Raw genomic sequence first — 20,551 nt, 5'->3', positions numbered from 1 at the left:
ACACCTGCACAGTGTGTGCATGCTTGTAATGTACACACAGACACACCCCAGCCTACAGATGGTTCTGCAGTGGAGCAGCAAGGGGCTGTTGCTTGATATTTAATGACCATTCTCCACGCACACACACACACACACACACACACACACACACACACACACACACACACACCTCACAGTCCCTAAAGGCCACCCAGAAGGGAAATAGAGAGGGAAAAAGCTGCAGAGGAGAGGGAAACAACACAGAAGGGAATCTCCTCAGCACTGGAGGGAAAATACAAGTAGACAAAAAAAAAAACATTCCTAGATGTGTGCGTGTGTTCTCACAAGATAAACTACCACATCCTATAATGACAAGAAAAACTTAACAGATTCTATATAAAAGCAAAGTCTGACCACAATGTGTGAGATGAACTCATTTTCCTACCATAACATTCTCGTTCATGTCTCTCATATGATAGACATCCATGGAGACCTCTGCAGTGCTGTGGTGGTTCCCCGGGTTGCTGGTAGACGGCACTGGTTGTTCACCTGGCTGGCTGCCTGGGGGGAGCTCAAAATAGGTACTGTCTGGCTCTCTGTGAACACACAATGCATATAAGATGATTATTGAGATGTGGGATTTCAATAAGTAATTATAGAACAAGTGTGTTTTTGTATCATTTAATAGAGAGAATTATATAAAAAGAAGAGTTTGAAAAAAAAAGACTTTTTATCCATGTAAGTCATAGAATACAAGTATACCCTTTATCTCTACCAAGTACTATCATTTTTTATCCTTTCTTCCTTAAATTGTAACCAAATATGATCCTTTATATTCCTTGCGATCAATTATTATACAACCCGATTCTTTTCTTTTTGAGCCTTCCAGCTGTAGATTTCCTGCTGTGTGTCTTAAGAAGGAAGACAGCAGGCAAATGTGGGTTTTCCCCCTTTTTCTCTTGCTGCTTACTTTAAAGATTTTGGACTATTTGCTTATCTTTATTCTTTCAGCGCAATAAAAATGAAATATCTGATAAAAAGAAATAATTTTATGGTAATATACTTTTTTCTTAGCAAATTTGTGAATTTAAAGATATCATCCTACTTGCATAAATAATCTGTCATCCAAAATAATAAAATATCATAACATGAGAAATCAAATCTGAAATCTCATAGTGACAGTTTTGTTCTTTTTGTGTGCATTATGCAGTAAGAAATATTGTCATTTTTTAACCAATAAGTATTAAAACACAGCAGTACTTTTTAGCGTTTGCTGAATAATGCCCACACAGAGGAAAAAAAATAAATCAGCTGTTAGATAAGGCAAGTATTTATCTTTAGCTCTAGTAAACATATTAAATAATTTCACTGTGTTATACAGAAAAAAGACTTCACTTTCCTTCATATTATGTATAAAATTGTGGCATTAAAATTATTCACATATTAGGAATTGTAATTTGTAAGAAAATAATATTTTAGATAATGGAGAGATATATCATATAATTAACTTGATACACTTACATTTTTAATCAGATTAATATATAATTTGGAAAACATGATGGGAAGTATATCAGTTTTCAGTGATGTTGACACTCACAGGGAGCTCCACAGGTGTTCAAAGGTGCCTCCTTCTTCAGTAACAGTGGACTGGGACATCTTAGAGGATGGGTAGTCTGGCGAGGGGCAGACCACTCTACAAAGAACATACACAGGCACGGACAGTTACACAAAGATCTATTTTCTTAATTAAAAATGTAGGGCGGCAGTTACTGAAACAATTACCGAAAAACTGACTTTTAACTTAAAAAACTAAAACGTGCAAGTCCAAATATATGGTCGTTTTTTTTTTCCCATGTTAAAAAATATATTAGACAAAAGTTCAAAACACAAACGCACATTCATCCAGGTGTGATCGCACTAATGTAGTCCCACTGAGGTGGCACAAGGTGTCGTGGGGCCTGGGCTTGCCCGGGCCTGCCTGACTCATCACCGTCTCACTCCGAGGGGAGGCTTCTGTCCCTCAAAGGCTGAACATCACATCCTCCGTCTCTGTCTGGAAATAACGCCTGCACTACAACTCGAAAATGTATTCAGACTGGAGTCGCCTAAGTAAAAACGCAAGTCAGGATAGCTCTGAGTAGATGCGCATCTGGTTTCCTGAGCGAAGCGGTCTTCACGGTTCGCAAGATTAACGCAACTTTATTCAGAAAACATAGTATCGCCGCTTGTTAAGTTAAAATGATGGCATGATTGTGGAAATTTAGGAAGGTACTCGTCACATCCGGGCATGTTTGCAGTGTTAAATAAGTATCGAGCTGTCAAAGTTAGCCTCGTTTGCAAAAACCTAGAATAGAAGCATAACCGACTACAGGCCTACCGGGAAAGGCGATAAGGGGATGTCTTGATTTTCCATTGAGTCTCCAGCTCGATTTGCTGACGAACACATCCAACTGAAAATCCTGTCGGGCATATTTGGTCCTACAAACATTTTTTTGTGGGCCTACCCACTGCTGCCCGCCATGGCGGCGTCACATCTCCTTAGTAACCCCTCTGCAGGATTGTGGCAAAAACTGTGGCAAAGGTGCAAGGCTGAGAGAAGTAAATTGCAGTACATAAATAAACGCAAATCTTCGGTGTTTTAGCCAGTGTGGCTGGAGATACAGATTTCAAATTCTATGAATTTAGGAGTTTAAGTTTAATCTGTAAGTCTACTGCACCCTATAGTCTTATCTCCAGGTAACAGAGGTCTTTTCACTTTGGTCTGTACGGAATCGATTGACGATATCCAACCCAGTAAACATCTAAAGTGATGTCATGTGTCCTGAACAAAGGCTGCTTTCCTTAGTTTCCTTACTTTTTGTTGTAATTGTTTTTGTGGCCATTAAGCTTGCGGATTATGCGTGGCACAAAAACCATTGCATTTGGCATTAAAACAATAGTGAGGCGCACTGCGCATCTTTAAGAGACCCCCGCACACGTAAGTGGACACTTGTAATTTGGAACTGTGGAGCTGCAGCTCAGCTGTGTGGCTTCAGGTTCCCGCTGTTCCCGCGGAGTATGCCGCCGCAGAAACCAGCTCCCACCAGCTCGTCCTTCAGTGCCGCCTTGAAAATCCCAAATCAACCAGTATGTTCGCACAGGGGATCTGACAAAGAACCAGTGCGATACGAGCAGCAGAAAAGACAGCAGCTCCGCTCCCCACTTTGAGAAGCTTAATTGGCATTCCACCTGGACACATAGCCTACCTCCTTTTCACTTAGCCCGCACCACAGGGGGAAAAACTTACACTTAGCCCGTTTTTTAACTGATCAAGATAGATAGATAGATAGATAGATAGATAGATAGATACTAAAAGTCGATCATTCAAACCTGAAAAAAGCAACAAAAAAGCAACCCCCCCCCCCCCCCCCCCCCCCCAAAAAAAACCAAAAAAAACCAACAAAAAAACCCCCAAAAGTTCAAAATGAAATAGGCCTATTGAATGAAAGTACCGTTGGCACGATTTGGTATGTACTTGTTACTTGATTTGAACATGATTTTATATACATTTTTATCGTAATTGTCTACTTTCCCATGATAAGAAACATTACCGTTTTATTTCAATAAAACATTGCTAGTCGCCTGACTCTCGCCCTCCTTTTGAATATGACATTGCGCCTCTGTGATATTCACCTGTGTCTATTTTGTATCTCCACTCCAGGGTTACAGCACCCATGACAACACACATACACACACGGTGCCGTCCCAAGGGCCATTTTATTCGGAGAAAAGTCTTAATTGAGAATAAATCAATTTTTAAAAATATGGTCTTAGATTCGATGGCCTTCCTTAGGGCCACGTGAAATATTAAGGATTCATAGCGTTGTCGTGGTTGAAGTATTTGGATGTCACTCCTTGTGCATATTGAAAGTTTTACCTTGAAATGTATCCTAATAAAATTAATAAAGAAATTCAAAGACAAAAAGTATAAGTGGGTTATTCAAATCAAATAATAAATTGCAACACAGGCCTTATAGTCTGCATAGGCTCTGTTTGCTGTACGCTGATGCTTTTTCAAAAGGCCTAGTATTAAATTTAAATCATTATTATTATCATCATTATTGTTAGCGGGCCTATTATTTGTATTGGCTACTGCCCTAAGAATCAGCCATGTGAAAAAGACCATTAGGCTATCCAAACCGCGACCTTGATCAACAAAATTACTAAAAGGATTTTAATGTAGACAGTAAATTTTACTTTATTTTTTACATTTCACTCTTACCCATCCTTTGACATTTCTCAATACGTCTTGTGAATAAGCTTCGTTTAAAACTCAGCCTAATTGTCACATTTTGGGAGGAAAAAATGCTCATAAGTAAAATCCAGACCACCATTTGTAACATATAGCTCATTAAACATTAATAGACGTGAGCCTACCTGAAGGTTATTCTTATTCCAATCCAAACACCCAGGAAATATGTTGCGTCCAGGAGCTGTCTGTTTATTATCGAACGTGCCGAGAGAGTGACCCTCCATAAAAAATAGCAACAAGGGAAAAAAATGGAAAAAATCGATTGACTCAGGTTGATAACAATGACTGAAGTTGATTGACTTTTCTGAGAAGCAATATTAACCGGATTCAAGAGGAAAACTGATTTGCATGCTCTCCAGAGAAGTGTGATCTTTGCTGAGGGTGACCGAGGAGGAGGTGAAGCGTTTTTTGCACTGGGAGAGCAGGGAGGCGGTAGCGCGGTTTAGCCGCATATAAGCGGGAAAGCTTTGGCTCAACCAGGAGATGATGCTGGGGGATAATAAAAATGCGTTAGGCTTCCTTTTACTTATACATTCAAGTATATATATAAATGTGTTAGGCTGCCCTTGCTTATACATTCAAGTATATATATATACAACTGTAGGATACAATTAAGAACGAAAGAAACATGATGGGGAAGAACTTAAGGCAATGAGCGAAATGAAAAACAATGTATCATATTCTAAATTACACTACACGATTAAAAGCCCATAACCCTGTGATGATAATATGATGCTTATAGGTTTGTATTGATTTGGTACAGAAACACACACTCACGAGCAGTAGGAAACAAGGCAAAACACACTTATGAACTACATTTCCCAGAAGGCAAGAAAACTCTAATAGCAAACGCTCATTGGACAACACCAGTATGTCGTCATGTATTCGTCCAAACAAACCAGCAGCAGTCGAATCAACAGCGTATGCACCAGAAGGCAGTCATGTGGAGAAAAAACTTTTCTGAAGTCTTTCTTGAACTTTTTACGTTAATCTTTTAAGTGACAAAAACAACTCAAGTAAAGCTAGAAGTAAGTGTTTGCATTAAACGGTGATGTTCGGTCGAAAGCTACCATAGAGCTTTTCGTTGCTAGTAGCATTACATGCTAGCCTCGAGCGAGCTCAGTCATTGGTGACAGCTAGTTAAAAAGCTAACTTTACCTTAAGCATGTAGTGGTCAGTTCTTATCCACTGGTTAAATAATTTGATACCAATGACAAAAATCGCAGTGAAACACATCTTTCAGACATGCTTTGCTCGACGAATTAGTTTCCTCCAGGTCTTTCTTAAGAGTTAGCTAAACCAAGATAGCTACGAAAATTGCTTTGTTTGTGATGATGCTCAATTTGGGAAAGGATTAAGTCCGTTTTATGTAGCTAAGTAGTTGCCATATAAGTCGAGTTATTTTCCTGTACGAAACAGTTTTTTGTGTATTTTCTGCATGCCTATTTTCTGAGGCTTAGTCATTTTCTTGGACCTTTAGCGCCATCACGTGTTAATACCTGCAAACTACGTACAAATTGCAAATCTTTTGCAGTTGTTTTAGTTAAAATTTATGTATTTGAAAAGGACAATGACGTTTAACATGTTCCCAGTGCGGAGTATGAAACTGATGCGCTGCACATAGAGTTTATTGCTAATTTCTAACCCGTGTCCCCTATTGAGCTGTTATGTTCACAATGCACAGTTTGCAACATCGAAATGACATAAAAACATAATAAACTATAACTACAGTAAATAATGTTATGGAAAATGTAGTGTAAGAAAAATAGACACAAGTATTTTTGGAAACGTATTTCCAGAAGTGTGAATAATAATAAAATAATATTAGCTGAAAATATTACAGCTCTGATTTATCTTTAACCAACCTTTGTCCTTTACCGTAAAAGATTTAATGTCTTAATCAATTTAATTTCAGTTGGAAATTGTGCTTCATAGATGACACAATTGTCACTGTAAGATGAATTTCTCTGAGGTCTTCAAGCAGTCCAATCAGCTTTGTAAAGTTTCCCCAGATGGAAAGTATTTGGTAAGTGTTTGAGTAATGCAATATGTATTTTTGTAGTATTTTAATTGTTTTCAGTAGAAAGAAATCTTTTTCATTCCCATTTTATGTTACCATTTCCATATGGATAAGATGGAAATGGGTAATTTCCTTGCTGATTGTTGTCTTTGGCTTTACTCCTCAGGCTACATGTGTGCAGTACAGGTTAGTGGTGCGAGATGTGAGCACCTTGCAGATTATGCACCTGTATACCTGCCTTGACCAAATATCTCATATGGAGTGGTCCTCTGATTCTCTCTTTATTCTGTGTGCTATGTACAAGAGAGGACTAGTACAGGTAGGTTGAGAGAAAAGTAATGTGGCTATCTGACCATTTATGTGGTGTGAATGAAGGTGGTCAGTCTACTAGTTGAACACTGTTCACGATTATACAAATAATTACAAACTCTTTTAAATAATGTTGGGTTTTTTGGGGGGATTGATAGAAACTGAATACTAAAGTGATTTATGTGGATTTTAGTTGGACAGGCTCTATTTAATCAAACTACCAATAGACCAGTTATGCCACATTCCCTAAATTTAGAAGTGACATACAGAAATACTTCCTCAAAACAAATACTCCGTATCTTCAGTTGTAATTTTTTGAGATTTTATATTGTACTTTAAATTTTTGGAGGCTTTAGACATGTCCTGTTTGAAGTCTCAATCACATGTACATCCTTCTTTTAGTCTTAAAAATGTATACTAATTAACTTTTTTATACATACATTCTTATTGCTGTTACTTTAAGGACACAGTAGACTCCACATTAGATGAAGTAGTCTGAGATTGCTTTCAGTGAAACTCACTATTTAGCATTCAAATAGGTACAATAAATTTTAATATTCATTACTTCTGTCATTGGATGATCTAGAACCATGCTGTTTATTTTTTATTGTGCTTTAACTTCTTTATTTTAGGATGATCAAAAAGTGTTCAAAGTGACAGAATTGCAGTAATTATTGTTACTGAAGTGATGTCAGTTTCATGCACATCGTAGCTCAAGTTGCTTACCTTTGAAAGGGTATCCAGTGCCAGTCTTTCATTGTGTCTGATGTGTTCTTACTGTTTGAAATCAAACTGAGAAAGTTAGAGGATGTGTGTAAAGGATGTCTTGAGTAATTGCCGTTTGCTGTCCTGGTGTCGCACTCTGTCTTCCTTCTGACGTTTTTTTTCTCAGGTGTGGTCTCTTGAACAGCCGGACTGGCACTGCAAGATTGATGAGGGTTCAATAGGACTAGTCTCCTCACGCTGGAGTCCAGATGGACGTCACATTCTCAACACCACCGAGTTCCATGTAAGTGTGAAGTTGGTTTCTGCGTGTGTGTATGTGCATTGATGCACATGGAAATGTGTTTTATGCTTGTCTGGTATCAACTGTTGCTGGCCTGCAAGGAACGGGGGACCTGAAAATAGCCAGACACCAGAGCCTTTCTTGACTGGCCCCTACACCCCCCACCTGCTACATGTATTCAGCCTGATTTCATAGCTGCCCTCCTGTTAGCGTCCTGTCATACATGGGCTTCTAGTACCTCTGGAACACCAGTGCAATGTGTATATGCCCTTCCGATGGAGGTCTGGTATTTTGTTTGGCATCAAGTCTATTTAATGATGTTTTATTGGTCATAAAAATACAGTAACTGTAGGCTTACCAACACTGATGGATTAAAACCAACCAGATCAGAAACGCCATACACTAACCAGGAGCAGGTTAAATAAATAACATTAATAATTTATATGGCTGTTATTTTTACTGCCCAAATAAAAAGCCAAGCAGAAATATGTTTTATAAGACAAGAGCCAAAATGCTCATTTCATTTTATTTAAATTCAATTTCATTTTATTTGTACAGTGCCAAATCACATGGACAGTTCAAATCACATCAACAGTTGCCTCAAGGCGCTTTATAATGATTTCCATCCTTGATGACTATTTGACTGTTAGTTATTGTTCACTTGTAGCTGATAGTAGTATGCTCTAAACATCAGATCCAAGAATACATAGTATGTGGAAATTAGATTTTGTTCTCTTTTTAAAATCATCAGTAGTCGTGACTTGTGAACATTCCTTCACTCCGCAGTAATGACCTTGCAAAACAGGAGTACATATTTGATACCAGAAATAGCTTGTTTGTCTACGGAGAAAGTACAGACAAAAGTCTTTAAGATCGCATCTTTTTATGTTTTATATCATTACTTAAAATATTTGAAATTTGAGGTATCATGCAGTATGTACATGCACCCACCAAATTCCAGCTGAGGAGATTTTGAGATTGCGCAAGTATATAAAACTAAATACAAACCAAATAAATTGCCTGTGCCTCCAAATTCCTCTTTTATATTCTCTCCATAGTAAGCATATGTTGTAAGGGGTGCTGTTATAGCAGCTACCCTTGGGGCTTGTGGAATACGACGGCAGGCCATGTCTGTAACACTGAACCAGATTCCAGGAATCATTTAACAGGTGTTGTGGTCTAATACACAACTCTGTCTTGTCTGGAGTAGAGTGCAAGTGTCTGTGGTATGTCTGCTTTGTTTTAGTCAGAATTTTATTAATAAATAAAGTTTAAAAAGGAAAAGAATTTGAAAGAAATGCTTTTTCTTTCCCTAAAGATCTATGGCAATTTGTGTTCAGCTTAGTGAATAGACAATCTTAGTGCAGTAATCTTGCATTTGAGCATGTGTGTGGGCAGTTTTGAATGGTTAATATAAACTGTACTCATTTTTCTTATGTTTCTACGTTGAATTGTGAACACATTCCACATAACCTCATTTTAATTGCTTGCTGTCAGTGCCTTGCTGTGGTGATTCTTGATTCTTGATACTTATAGTTTCTCTAACAAAATGTCAGTTCTTTCTTTCATTTCTTAACTATACGTTTGTTTTTTTAATTAACTTATATGTGGCTATTAGAAAATTAAACTGATGTCATTACTTTTATTTACCTTTTAATCACCTTTTCGTCCAATATCCAAGTGCTGCAAACAGGTTCTAAAAAACCTTAAAAGCAACTAAAGGAGAAAAGAGGAAAAACGTTGTATCCATCATTAGGACAAAAAAATTTATTGTTTTCATTAATTACATGTACTACATAGTTAATATTAACTTGTTATGCTTTGCACCTTTTGTGGTATAGCAAAGTGCAGTTTTGGTTCAAATCACAGTCAAAACGAAAAACTATAAAAGAAAAAAGCAAATTATGCTAGAATAGAAAGAATTTTTGTAGTTTTAGCTAGGGCTGCACAATTTTGCATAAAATGAGAATCACGATTTTTCTGCTTAGAATTGAGATCACGATTCTCTCACGATTTTCTTTTCCAATATAAATATTTATTGCACTTATTAACTGCACATCAACTTTGTAACAGTTGAGACTGAACATAAAAACAATAAATAAACATAAAAACAAATGTGTCACATTTTGTCGTTGCCTCAAAATGTTGTACTGCTTGTAATTCCGTCTCCACCGTTGCTCGACACTGCGTGTATAGAGCAGGTAGTGCAACATTTTTAAAATAGTTGCGGGACGGTGTTTTGAGAAACCATCCTACTCTGACAAAACGTCCTACCTGTATCATAATTTGATGGTGACTTGCGACTAAACTTAACCCTACCCTTGACCATAGCCCTAACCATAACCATAACCTTAAGAAGTATTCCGGATGGGTGAGAGAAAAAGAAGTTAATTCGGCGTTGGTGTTGTGCGCATGTGCCGCGTCTGCGCAGAAACATTGGGTAAGATGTTTTTTCAGGTAGGATGGATTCCCGTCACTTTCTTGGCCTTTACAGCTTCGTCATCTCTCACGTGCTCTCTGTTGTTTTTTCCCTGCCAGCTGACTTCTGTATCACTTGGTATAAGCCTCCGCCCTTGTCATTTGTTGAGCAGGAAGAGTGAGCGCTTGTTTTCATGCAACTTATGTCCTGGATCAAAATGCGGTACAATCATCATCATTTTTTTTTTTTTTTTAAATCCTTGTCATTTCGAAATGAGATCGCACATAAGTATGAAGTGAGATCGCGATTTTCTAATAATTAATTGTGCCGCCCTAGTTTTAGCCTGAAATCAGTGTTATATGGAATTTTTTTTGTAGAGCTCATTTTCCTTTATTTTGAAGGCTGTTTTTGTGAGTTTGTTGGAATATGTTGTGCTATACTGATATTGTCACTGGGATCAGGTAGTAGATGAGGTTTCCCATGTCAGTCCCTATCCCTCTTTATGTTGAAACGTCCTTGGCCAAGGAACCCCAAGTTGCTCCTAATACCATACCTATTATGGTCATATGGTGGCTTTGTGCCATTGGTGTTTCAGTTTGTGTTGTAGAGCTACTAAGGCTGAAAGGTCTAACCAGTGCAGATTATTTTATCTTTCTATGAAGAAGAGTGAAAATGTAAGTTCAGTCTGAGAACGGTGTATCTATAAATTAATGTTTTGTTCAAACCAAATCAAACCAAGTAGTTCTGGTAAACAACTCTCAGAAATGAGCCCCAAAAAACAGACAAGCTCCAAGACAAACAGATGTCAGAGCAATTATAATACACTGGCACTTGAGGAAAATATTCTGCATGTACTGTGAAAAGGAGATGTGATATGATACTTTATGTGCTACGTTTAATGGTCATTACTCAATTTAAAAGGCCAATGTCAGACAGCATGGAGTGCCACTGTTGTGTGAACAATTGCAGCTGCTGTGTCTGTCTTTGACAGGTGAAGCTGCTGCTCAATATGGTTGTTGTGCAAACTTTCTGCTGAAGTAACACTTTGGTTTAGTCGTTGTCAAAAACTCTAGGTTTTTGTCAAAACATGTTTATATTAGTACAAGCATTTAATCTTTGCTGTTATGGAGTCAAAAACCTGTAGTTACTCATCTCTCTCATAACTGGCTAGATGTAAGTAGTTTTACTTGCTGCTTACTGAGCAGCCTTTTGTGGTGCAGGTTTCAAAACCAATTTAATCAACAAAGAAAAATTAGGAACTTGTTGTGGCATTTCCAGAGAGCCCACTGAACTTACCTTCACCCCAGCCCAAGATTTCATTAAGGCTGTGCCAGGCGGGTGTTCGTGTCAGGCTTAAATTTCAACCCACTCATAAACAGCCTGCTATATTAACTTGTTTAGGGACAGCTGCCTGTGGTGTGGATCATGCCTCTGTGTATGTGTTTGTCTGTCTATGTATCAATAAATCTGCTGTCTGTGTTTGTCTGGCTGTCTCAGTTGTTTTTTTCTTTTGTTTTGTTTTTTAAGCAAAAGATCTTTCAAATTTCTAGGTCACAACTGTCATTGTGGCTGTACCAAAATGATTATATATTCTATCTAGTGTTAACAAAAGCTGTAGAAGTCAGAACCAGTAACCACTACTTTAAATGTTGTGAAATGAAGCACCTTAAAGCCAGCTACTTTGTTTTTGCCCAGATTTTTAAAACATTTGTCATAGATGTAATAAAAAGTCACATTGCTGAAACTTAGCCTATGTATTGTGAGACTTCACGCAACTGGTCTCCTGTTTGAATTCCATTCATTTATCTTAGGACCTCACAAAATGCCACTCGCACATCCACATTAATCCTGCTTTACTAACTGAGGGTCGAAAAAGTCCAGCCAAGGACATTGCTGAGCTTGACTTGTCTAATGGTTTTTACATTGTTGGGATCAGATTAGCCTTAGAATTCTTTACTAGTACAGCTGTAGCCTTGCTAACGTGTAGCATTGTTGGCAGCAATGTGGCTGCCAACAATGCTACCGGACCGAACTGTAAATTTAGGGAGCCTAAGCACTGCAGCAGGGGACAATAGCTCTTCCATACCCTATGTGGGCTGTGAAAGGCTCCTGTTCCTTGGTAGCATCATAAGGCTGTAACAGGAGAAATAGGCTATATTGGTTTGAGATGGCTTTCTACGTGGAATGCCTACAAGCTAATCCTCTGCTGACAGATAGGCCTATATGGCATCAAATACACTCGACCATTCTCTCACACTCGCTTAGGCGCGCAACAAGAATGGCTGATGGGTACGTTTTATTCCAGATTGCTGTCAGTAACTGTAGTATTTACATTCTTGCAGTTATCATATTGCCCACAGGTTTTCCTGATGGGAAGGTCCCCAAATTGTAATTAGATTTTATTTTTTTAAGAATACCTTATATCACATATTACATGTATTTAGTGGTATAAATTAACCCCAATAATTGATGACATCATTTTAAGAATATTGACTTGTCATGATTATTATTTGCTCCACCTTCTAGTATAGTCTCCAAGGGCTTTTCGTAACAATTTTCTCTGATAAATAAACAGCAGCTTTTTTAGGAGAGTTTTGTCTTTAACACCACTCCTGCCCCCAGACCGTAGTCCTACGTTTCTGCTTACCTTTGGTGAGGATACTTTATCTAAAGGGGTAGTTTTACCCCTTTAGATAGAGTCTCACTCTACACGGAAAAGCATTTCTCACCTATTTTCCTCATGCTAACCTTCCTCCACCAGGTTTAAAGTTACATTGCCTTTGGGTCTTGATCTCCCAGCGCCCCTTATGTGGTGGATTCAGGGTATTTAAGAAGTGTAAGTCTGTTTGTGTTTGAGTGCTGTTGGTATTAGTTGTCATGGCACCATGTCTGAGGGGATGTCCAGGAAGCGTGCAGTGCGGTGTTATTACAGAGCCTACACAGCTGGATGTCTGGACCAAACACGCAGGTCAACACTTCAGTCCAGTCAGGTGACAGACTTGGACCGTTTCAAATATCTGTCTGTACACTCTGATGAAAGCCTCGTCACTTCAGTAGTTTTAACTCTGCCCATTCTTAAATGGCAATTACATTATTTTTTACTGCCAAAAATAAAGTGTTATTTGAAGAATAATGTATTATTACTGTTACTTCTACTCATATTAGACTCAAATGAAACCATTTATTCCAAGGATAAAAAATGCTTTTCTTCAATAACCTTAAATTATACAAAAAAGCCCTTGCCTTTTTAACTGTTCTGTGTTCAAATTATTATTCACATTTTTGTTCAGCATGCTTTTTTCCATTACTATTTAAACAGATGTAATACAATTACAAAAAAATTGTATTAAAAAATTTACATTGACCAGTCTTAAAAATTAAGACTGAAAAAATTATTTTTAAGTCTTAATTGAGGATTCAAAAATAATATTCCTTTGCACAAAACTGGAGACAAAACATAAAAAGTGATTCATCTGCTCAGCCCAGAAAATTTGCGTCGATGAGATATCACAAAACTTGTTTTTCTAGCATCTGGAAGTTTTAGAAATTTGTTGTTGGAATGGTAATGTTGCAATTGTATTATAGTGAACAATGGGGAAAATTGGCAACAAGGTTGAGTTTTGCTGCTGAATCTAACTTCATCAATCAATCTCTGAACAGCTTAACATATACACATAGGCAGTACAAACCACGTATTCTGTAACAGTGTCTCAAGAGTCTTCTGGTGCTCCTTATTTGAAGGTCAAGATACCACTTGTCATACTCCTTAGATCAGCATATCTGTCATGTTTGGCCACTTGCTTTTGTTGGCATGAGTCTGGCTGAAGTGAGGCCGCTGGGTATTTAAGTGACTGCTGTCAAAACTTAGAATTAACACGTGTTCTCTTTGTTATGCCGACTTGTGGTCAGTTAGCTGCTTCTCATTTGTGGCAATGCGCACAACTTGCTGTCAATTTGTCACACTTGTGGCAAACATGTCTGACATTACATCTTGGCTACTAAATTGACTGGTCCTATTCCTGCTATGTGTTGAGATGTTGTTTTGTATCTGTTAATTTTATGTGCTCAAGTCTTAATTTAAACAGGTTTAAACTTAACTTAAAACTTTAATTTAAACTTACACTTTAACTTAAAACAAACAGGTTTAAACTTAATTTAAACAGGTCTTAATTTAAACTTAATTCTTTTGGTCCCTTTCAGTGGCTACAGGTCTTAAACATGTGTATTCATTCCCTGGGGAAGCACACTGATTGACAACACTCCACACACTTGGCCTTTCCAGGCCATCGTCTAATGATAGATAGATTGACTCTCACAGAGATTTTGCCCCTTCAAAGACATAAGACAGTCTTTCCACAGCTGTTAAAGTGCATGGTGGGAAATGCAGTCTGGATTTGCATAGCTGATCTTTACATATAGAAATGTGTTCTGGTTGACTGACCTCATATTGGTGTCTATTGACAGCCACTTGCCATATGGATGTAACACTTACCAAATAACTTATAATTAAATTTTCTTATTGAAGACCAGTGGTCGAATAGTGTGAATGTGTCATTGCAGTTAAAGGGATGGATGTGTTTACACTCTTTTAACTCATTCACTGCCATTGATGTCTATAGCCGTCAATTGCAGTGAATGAGTCAATGGGTTTAACTCATTCACTGCCAATGGCTGGCAGTGAATGAGTTAATTGTCTGGTAGAATGATCTTTTCCATCATTTAACTTGGAAGATAATATATGGTTGCCTTTTCTTTGTTTTCTCTGATTTGGTTACAGTTGAGAATCACCGTCTGGTCACTGTGCACTAAAGCTGTATCTTACATCAAGTATCCCAAAGCATGTCAGAAAGGTGAGTATGAAATTGATATGATATGAATGTATGTCTACTACGAGTGTACCTGAGGACATGGCCAGCAGTCTAAATGCCTTGGCATTCCCCATGAATCACATGCCGTTCTTTACCTTGTGGCTCTACCCAAGGATATGGGTCCAAACTATGGTCCTCTATGCTGACAGCTGTGCCTCTCTTCAGTAAATGGGGCATGCTCTTCATAACAGGCCTGTCAACAACTAGTGGAAAAATGATTGTGTCTGACTCTCCCCATTTTCCACATGTAATACCATGCCCTTTTGCAACCTGTGTATCTTCAGAGCTGTCATATAAATAATATCGCCATGATGGTTGCATACCAGACTTTATGGTGCCAAAGAATTAGATAATGAAAAATAGATTAAGCCATGTATTATGTGATCAGAATGGACAGTTGTCTTTTTTCCAAGCTGTTACATAGACATGTTTTAAAGAAAGATTAAATTATTTTGAAATTCTTTCTGTTATTCTGTTACTATGACTAAATATCCTCTTTAAAAAATTGTGAAGAAAAAGTGATTATTTTATGTGTCATTGATGCTCAGATTTTTAATACTGTCCCTTTTACTATTATTATCATTATTATTATTATTATTTTACCAGTGAGCAGGTTTTTTTTGGAAAATAAAGTGGCATTTTAGAGTTGTTTTCCTCACTTTTTGTTCTTTGGAATTTGTTCATATTCCCTCTTGATCTTCCATAGAAACCATTTGTATACCCACAGGTATAGATTTCAGCAGAGATGGGTCCTATATGGCCTTGGCTGAACGTCGTGACTGCAAAGACTTTGTTAGTATATTCGTGTGTGACGACTGGCATTTACTCAGGGTAAGTAGAGCTACAGCTGCATAAGATTTTTTTTTGTAAGGTCATTTTAATGTACTCATCAATTGAGTAAGACATGTAAACTACAGTGAAAGGGACCTTAATTTCAATTCCCAAAAAGATATAGACTTGTTAGCCATACATTATGACTATCTTTATTGTTACATGAAATTTGCTGCTACATTATATTTAAAACACGTAGAATTGAATCTATGGTATTTGTGTAATTTGTTCATACCAGTTTGATTTGATCTCATTGTGTGGGTCTACTGCTTTTTCATTTTTCCCCTTTTCCCTCCAAAACATGGGATGTGAAATCATTCTCTGCAGGCTCTGCTGGGGAACTACTTTATATCTGATGTGCTTTAATTTTAGTCCAAAAGTTCTAAAAACAGTATGTGCTGTAAGGGACAAATAGCTGAGAGGCACTTTTTCTAGCAGCAGGTGGCACATGTTTGTAATGCAGCAAATGCTCATCCCATAAAAGGCGAATAGATTCTAGTATTAATTAAAGTCATTAGCATTCACGTCTTACTTGAATAGCTGCTTTGTTTTTAAGTAGATGTCTGAGATCATCCAGTTTAATACAACTTAAACAGCAAGACTACAACAAGGCAAAGCTGTCAAGTCACTGGGTCATAATTTTTAACAGGGCCTATAATGTGCCCTGATGAAAGGAGCCAGGAGCACTAAGAGTCAGTTACCAAGATTTCCCTTTTATCTCCGTTTCAACCAGATCAGACAGAGTGGTATTTGTGTGCACTTATGAACCTTGGACACCCAACACAGTGTTTCTGGGAACAGCTAAAACTAGCTTTTATTTTGTATTTTGTTTCCTTTTATCTTTTTATATTGTGCTAGATATGAGGAAAAATTAAGTTTAAAATATTCACATTTTTTTTTTAATGAATGTCTTAATTAACTTCATTTAATGTCACTTTTTTATTACAGCATTTTGAGACTGAGACACAGGACCTGGCAGGATTGGAGTGGTCTCCAAATGGCTGTGTGCTGGCAGTATGGGACAGTTGTCTAGAAGTTAGTTAACCTAATACACTAGAGATCCATCACTGTAATGTCAAATTACCTATCTCAGTTAAACATGAGCCTGTCATCAGTGAATCACTCAGTAAAGTGTACCCTGGCAAGAATGGCAAGTGAATAGTTTAAAAACTCCAGTTTAGGAAGACCGTAATCAAAGAGTCAGCTTTAAATTATAAAACAACATTATCTGCAGTTTAAATTTTGAGGCATGGTTGGGGTACTATACATAGGTACAAGTGTTCTTTAAGTAAACACTTATGCAGGATAGGACAAATTTATGTTGATCACCTCACAAGAGTCTCATAATATTGGAAACAGGAATACTGCAAAATGTAATTACACTGTTTAAAAAGTCATAAAATTTTAAAATGAAGCACACTGACATCTGTCTGCAACATCTGTCTACTAAAGGTTGTCTTAACCACTGTACTTAAGTGCTTATTATTAGCATTATTATTAATACTGTTTCATGTGTATGTATCCTCTACACAGTATAAGGTGTTGCTCTACTCTTTGGATGGCCGGTTGCTGTCAACCTACAGTGCCTATGAATGGTCGCTGGGTGTCAAGTCTGTGTCCTGGAGCCCCAGTAGCCAGTTCCTTGCAATTGGCAGCTATGATGAAAAAGTATGGATGATGTTAAAAAATTGTGCTTCTTTCCTGATGATTGCCTGTTTTTGGTTTTTGTTTGTTTTTTTAGATGAGGTCTTCCTTTTCACAAATTTCATGCAGTTCCTCCTAAAGTCGTAAAAAGCTTCACAACTTTTTTCATTCTCTCTTAAATAAAAGTTTTAGTATAGTTTCAGGTTCATTTTTATTTTGAGCAGAATGTGTTGTGTGCAATTTTTAGTATCAGTGAAATTAAGATACTTTTATCTTTATGTCAGGTGCGCATCATCAATCATATCACATGGAAAAAAATCGCACAGTTTCAGCACCCTGCAACAGTGGAAAGCACAAAAGCTGTGAGTATTGAGCGTTTTTGATGGGCCTGGAAGACATTGTTTGATTGCCAGTTAATTACTCCTTGTGGTTTTAGACTGTGTATAAAGAAGTGGAGAGAAGGCCAGCTGTTGGCACTGACGAAATGTCTCTGCACAACATCACTACTGGCAGCACACTCTTCAACACCCAGAGTAAATGTACGTAAGCAGTATTCATTTTTAAAGTGATATTTGTCTAAAATTACCAAGGTCAAGTAACCAGTTTTGTCTCATTATAAATTCTTTGTTGTTGCCTCATCTAGATGAGATATGCTCATTGCCAGTACAAGTTCCTGTGGTCAAACCAGACCCAGACCGAGCCAACCCCAAAATTGGGGTCTCTGTTTTGGCATTCAGCTCAAACAATCACTATCTAGCCACCAAAAATGGTGAGATTTTTTTTCTTTTACCTTTTTTATTGAACTTTCTTGTTGCACTAATTGTTGACAGGAATGTTTTATTAATACTGACCTTTGAAACATTTCTGTGAACAGCTCTTTTTCTTGACCTAAAAGATTGCACAACATAATCTGCACCCACTTAGATTCTTAAATATGTGGTGGTGAAAGGCCCAAAAAGCCTCTTAACTTGTCAAAGGCAAAAGTATAGTTCAGAACTGAGAAACTGAATTACACAAGTGTGTAATGTGTCCTGGAGCCATTTCTAAACAACTGCAGATTCCTGCATCATCAGTTCAAACAACTTTAACTGTGTCTGTAACTGTATTTTGTAACTCCACTTGCAGAGGTTTTAAAAAGAAACCGCTTTCATCCTCAGCTGAGAGGAAGTTGATTTGAATTACATCAGTTTCAACAAGAATTATGCTGATGGTTCAAGGTGCAGTGTGCTAAGGGACAATTAACAAAATATGTGCTGCTTTATGTATATTTTTGACCTTGTGTGCATAATTTTGACCCTATATTGTACAAAACTGACTGACTTTTGTTGTGTACATTTGTTATGATACTAGTATTGGCTCTTTAGGCTGAGAGTGGTTTTGAATGTGTATGACTATTTTTGTCACTGCAGACAATATGGCGAGTGTTGTTTGGGTGTGGAACATGCAGATGATGAGCCTGCAGGCTGTGCTGGAGCAGACATCAGCAGTACGATGTTTTCAGTGGGACCCATGCCATCCCCGGTTGGCACTATGTACTGGCAACACCAAGCTCTATCTCTGGTCTCCAGGAGGCTGTGTTGCTGTTCAGGTCCCAACTGAAGGTAATTTCCTTGGGTACTAAAACAATTGAACTTTCACGTAGTTGGGAGTCCAAAGCTTAATTACATTGTTCTCAGATATAGGAAAGGAGCAGACCTCCAGTAACCATCCTGTCGTTTTATTTAATCTCCATGGTAATCACAAGGTCGCTGTTAAATTCATTCATTTTATTTTTTACACTAATAGAATATTAAACACTGATATCATGAAATAGAACTTAAGATTGACAACAAACATGCTTTTGCTTTGTTATTCTCAAATTGTTTAAAACAGCATGGCTGAAATGAGTGGAAATCAGCAAATATTGATTTAGTTTAAATCGTAGTCTTGATTTAAGCATTATTAGTTTTAATTATAATTTAAGCATCAAACTTTAGTTTTAGTCAAAGGTTGTTGCCAAAATTTTTAGCAACAAAATTAGAACTGGCTGAAGTTCTAGTTTATGTTAAAAAGCTACACTTCATTGCACTGGGCTTAAGAGCAGTCAGTGTGGATCTCGGTTAGAAGTTTAAGAAAAAACAAGGACCAATGAATGCAGTCTGCTCTTAGTGGACCAAACTATTTTAAAAAACATTTTGTTTGCTAAACTACATGAAAACAAGAAACCTTAAAGTATTGTAACTGCACCAGTTTTTCTGAAGTGTATGTGGACAGTTTTTCTATGTGCTCAGGTTTTTTTGGGCGTCTTGGATAACCTTCCATAGTTGTTCATCAAAGGTTATTTGCCTACCCTTACTGATTCAGTGATGCATAGATCAGAGTCTGTGAGGGCATACCATCTGTTACAGACATGGACATTATTTTGGTCATACTTTCAGAAAGGAGGTTTATCCATAGTAGGTTCATTTAATAACAACTTTTGATTGAGAAGTTGTTAGTAAATGAACGAGTACAGGGTGGGCCATTTATATGGATACACCATAAACTCAGTTTGCCACCTCACATATACTAATGTGCCACAAACAGGACTTTAATATCACCAACCATTTCCATGTTATTACGATGTATACATATAAATGCCCCACCCTGTAGTTTCACAGCAACATAGTCACATATTGCCTTTAGTTTAAGATTGTGTTGTTTATAATTGAAAATAGAATCAATTTACTCTGTCTGTTGTTTCTTTACATTTATTGCTTTAAATGTCCCTGAAATTGAAAATCTCATTACACAAAGTTGAAGTGTATTTTTTAGATACTGATTTCTTACTATGAGCATGTTTATGTGTAAAGGCATTGACATCACAGTTATCTCGCTTTTATTCCTGCCAGGTGGTTTTCAAGTTCATTCTCTGAACTGGCATTGCAGTGGCAACTCCTTGATACTGCTTGGAAAGGAGCAGCTGTGTTTGTGCTACATGGAAACTGATGAAGAAGACAAGTAAAGCACACAAAAAGAAAATAACTGGGTCATAGTTCAGTCTTATTTAGCTGTACACACAAGCTGAGTCAATGGCCAGTGAGAACACTCCTGAACATGTTAGCTTGCATATGCTGGACTGCAGCTGCTCTTAAAAGTGTGGGCTACTGGAACATTGAAAGTAATTCCTACTGATAAATATGTACTCAGCACTAGTTGCAAACAC

At 37.4% G+C, this 20,551-nt stretch overlaps 2 protein-coding genes across 2 annotated transcripts in view; one reads left to right on the top strand and one right to left on the bottom strand.

Annotated features, from left to right (window-relative positions):
• The window catches only part of tp73 (tumor protein p73), a 25,676-nt gene extending 17,998 nt beyond the window's left edge, over positions 1 to 7,678 (bottom strand). The window contains exons 1-3 of the mRNA XM_085343817.1: positions 7,326 to 7,678; positions 1,577 to 1,672; positions 425 to 575 (exon numbers count right to left, since the gene is read on the bottom strand). Coding sequence (XP_085199943.1) covers positions 425 to 575; positions 1,577 to 1,672; positions 7,326 to 7,357 — 279 coding nt within the window. The 5' untranslated portion in view covers positions 7,358 to 7,678. The remainder of the gene's footprint in view (positions 1 to 424; positions 576 to 1,576; positions 1,673 to 7,325) is intronic.
• Positions 5,275 to 20,551, top strand: wrap73 (WD repeat containing, antisense to TP73). Its single transcript, XM_085343819.1, has 13 exons — positions 5,275 to 5,298; positions 6,186 to 6,296; positions 6,457 to 6,609; positions 7,492 to 7,608; positions 14,802 to 14,874; positions 15,620 to 15,723; positions 16,672 to 16,758; positions 17,257 to 17,391; positions 17,652 to 17,729; positions 17,804 to 17,906; positions 18,011 to 18,136; positions 18,777 to 18,968; positions 20,238 to 20,551. Exons 2-13 carry the CDS (start codon positions 6,228 to 6,230, stop codon positions 20,348 to 20,350), a joined length of 1,350 nt encoding a protein of 449 aa, XP_085199945.1. The 5' UTR covers positions 5,275 to 5,298; positions 6,186 to 6,227; the 3' UTR covers positions 20,351 to 20,551.

The sequence above is a fragment of the Diplotaxodon limnothrissa genome, linkage group LG20 (assembly GCF_057381915.1).
Source record: "Diplotaxodon limnothrissa isolate DT_005_m linkage group LG20, D_limnothrissa_male_GT1.1, whole genome shotgun sequence".
NCBI classification, from domain to species: Eukaryota; Metazoa; Chordata; class Actinopteri; order Cichliformes; family Cichlidae; genus Diplotaxodon; species Diplotaxodon limnothrissa.
This window is presented reverse-complemented; position numbering and strand designations above follow the sequence as displayed.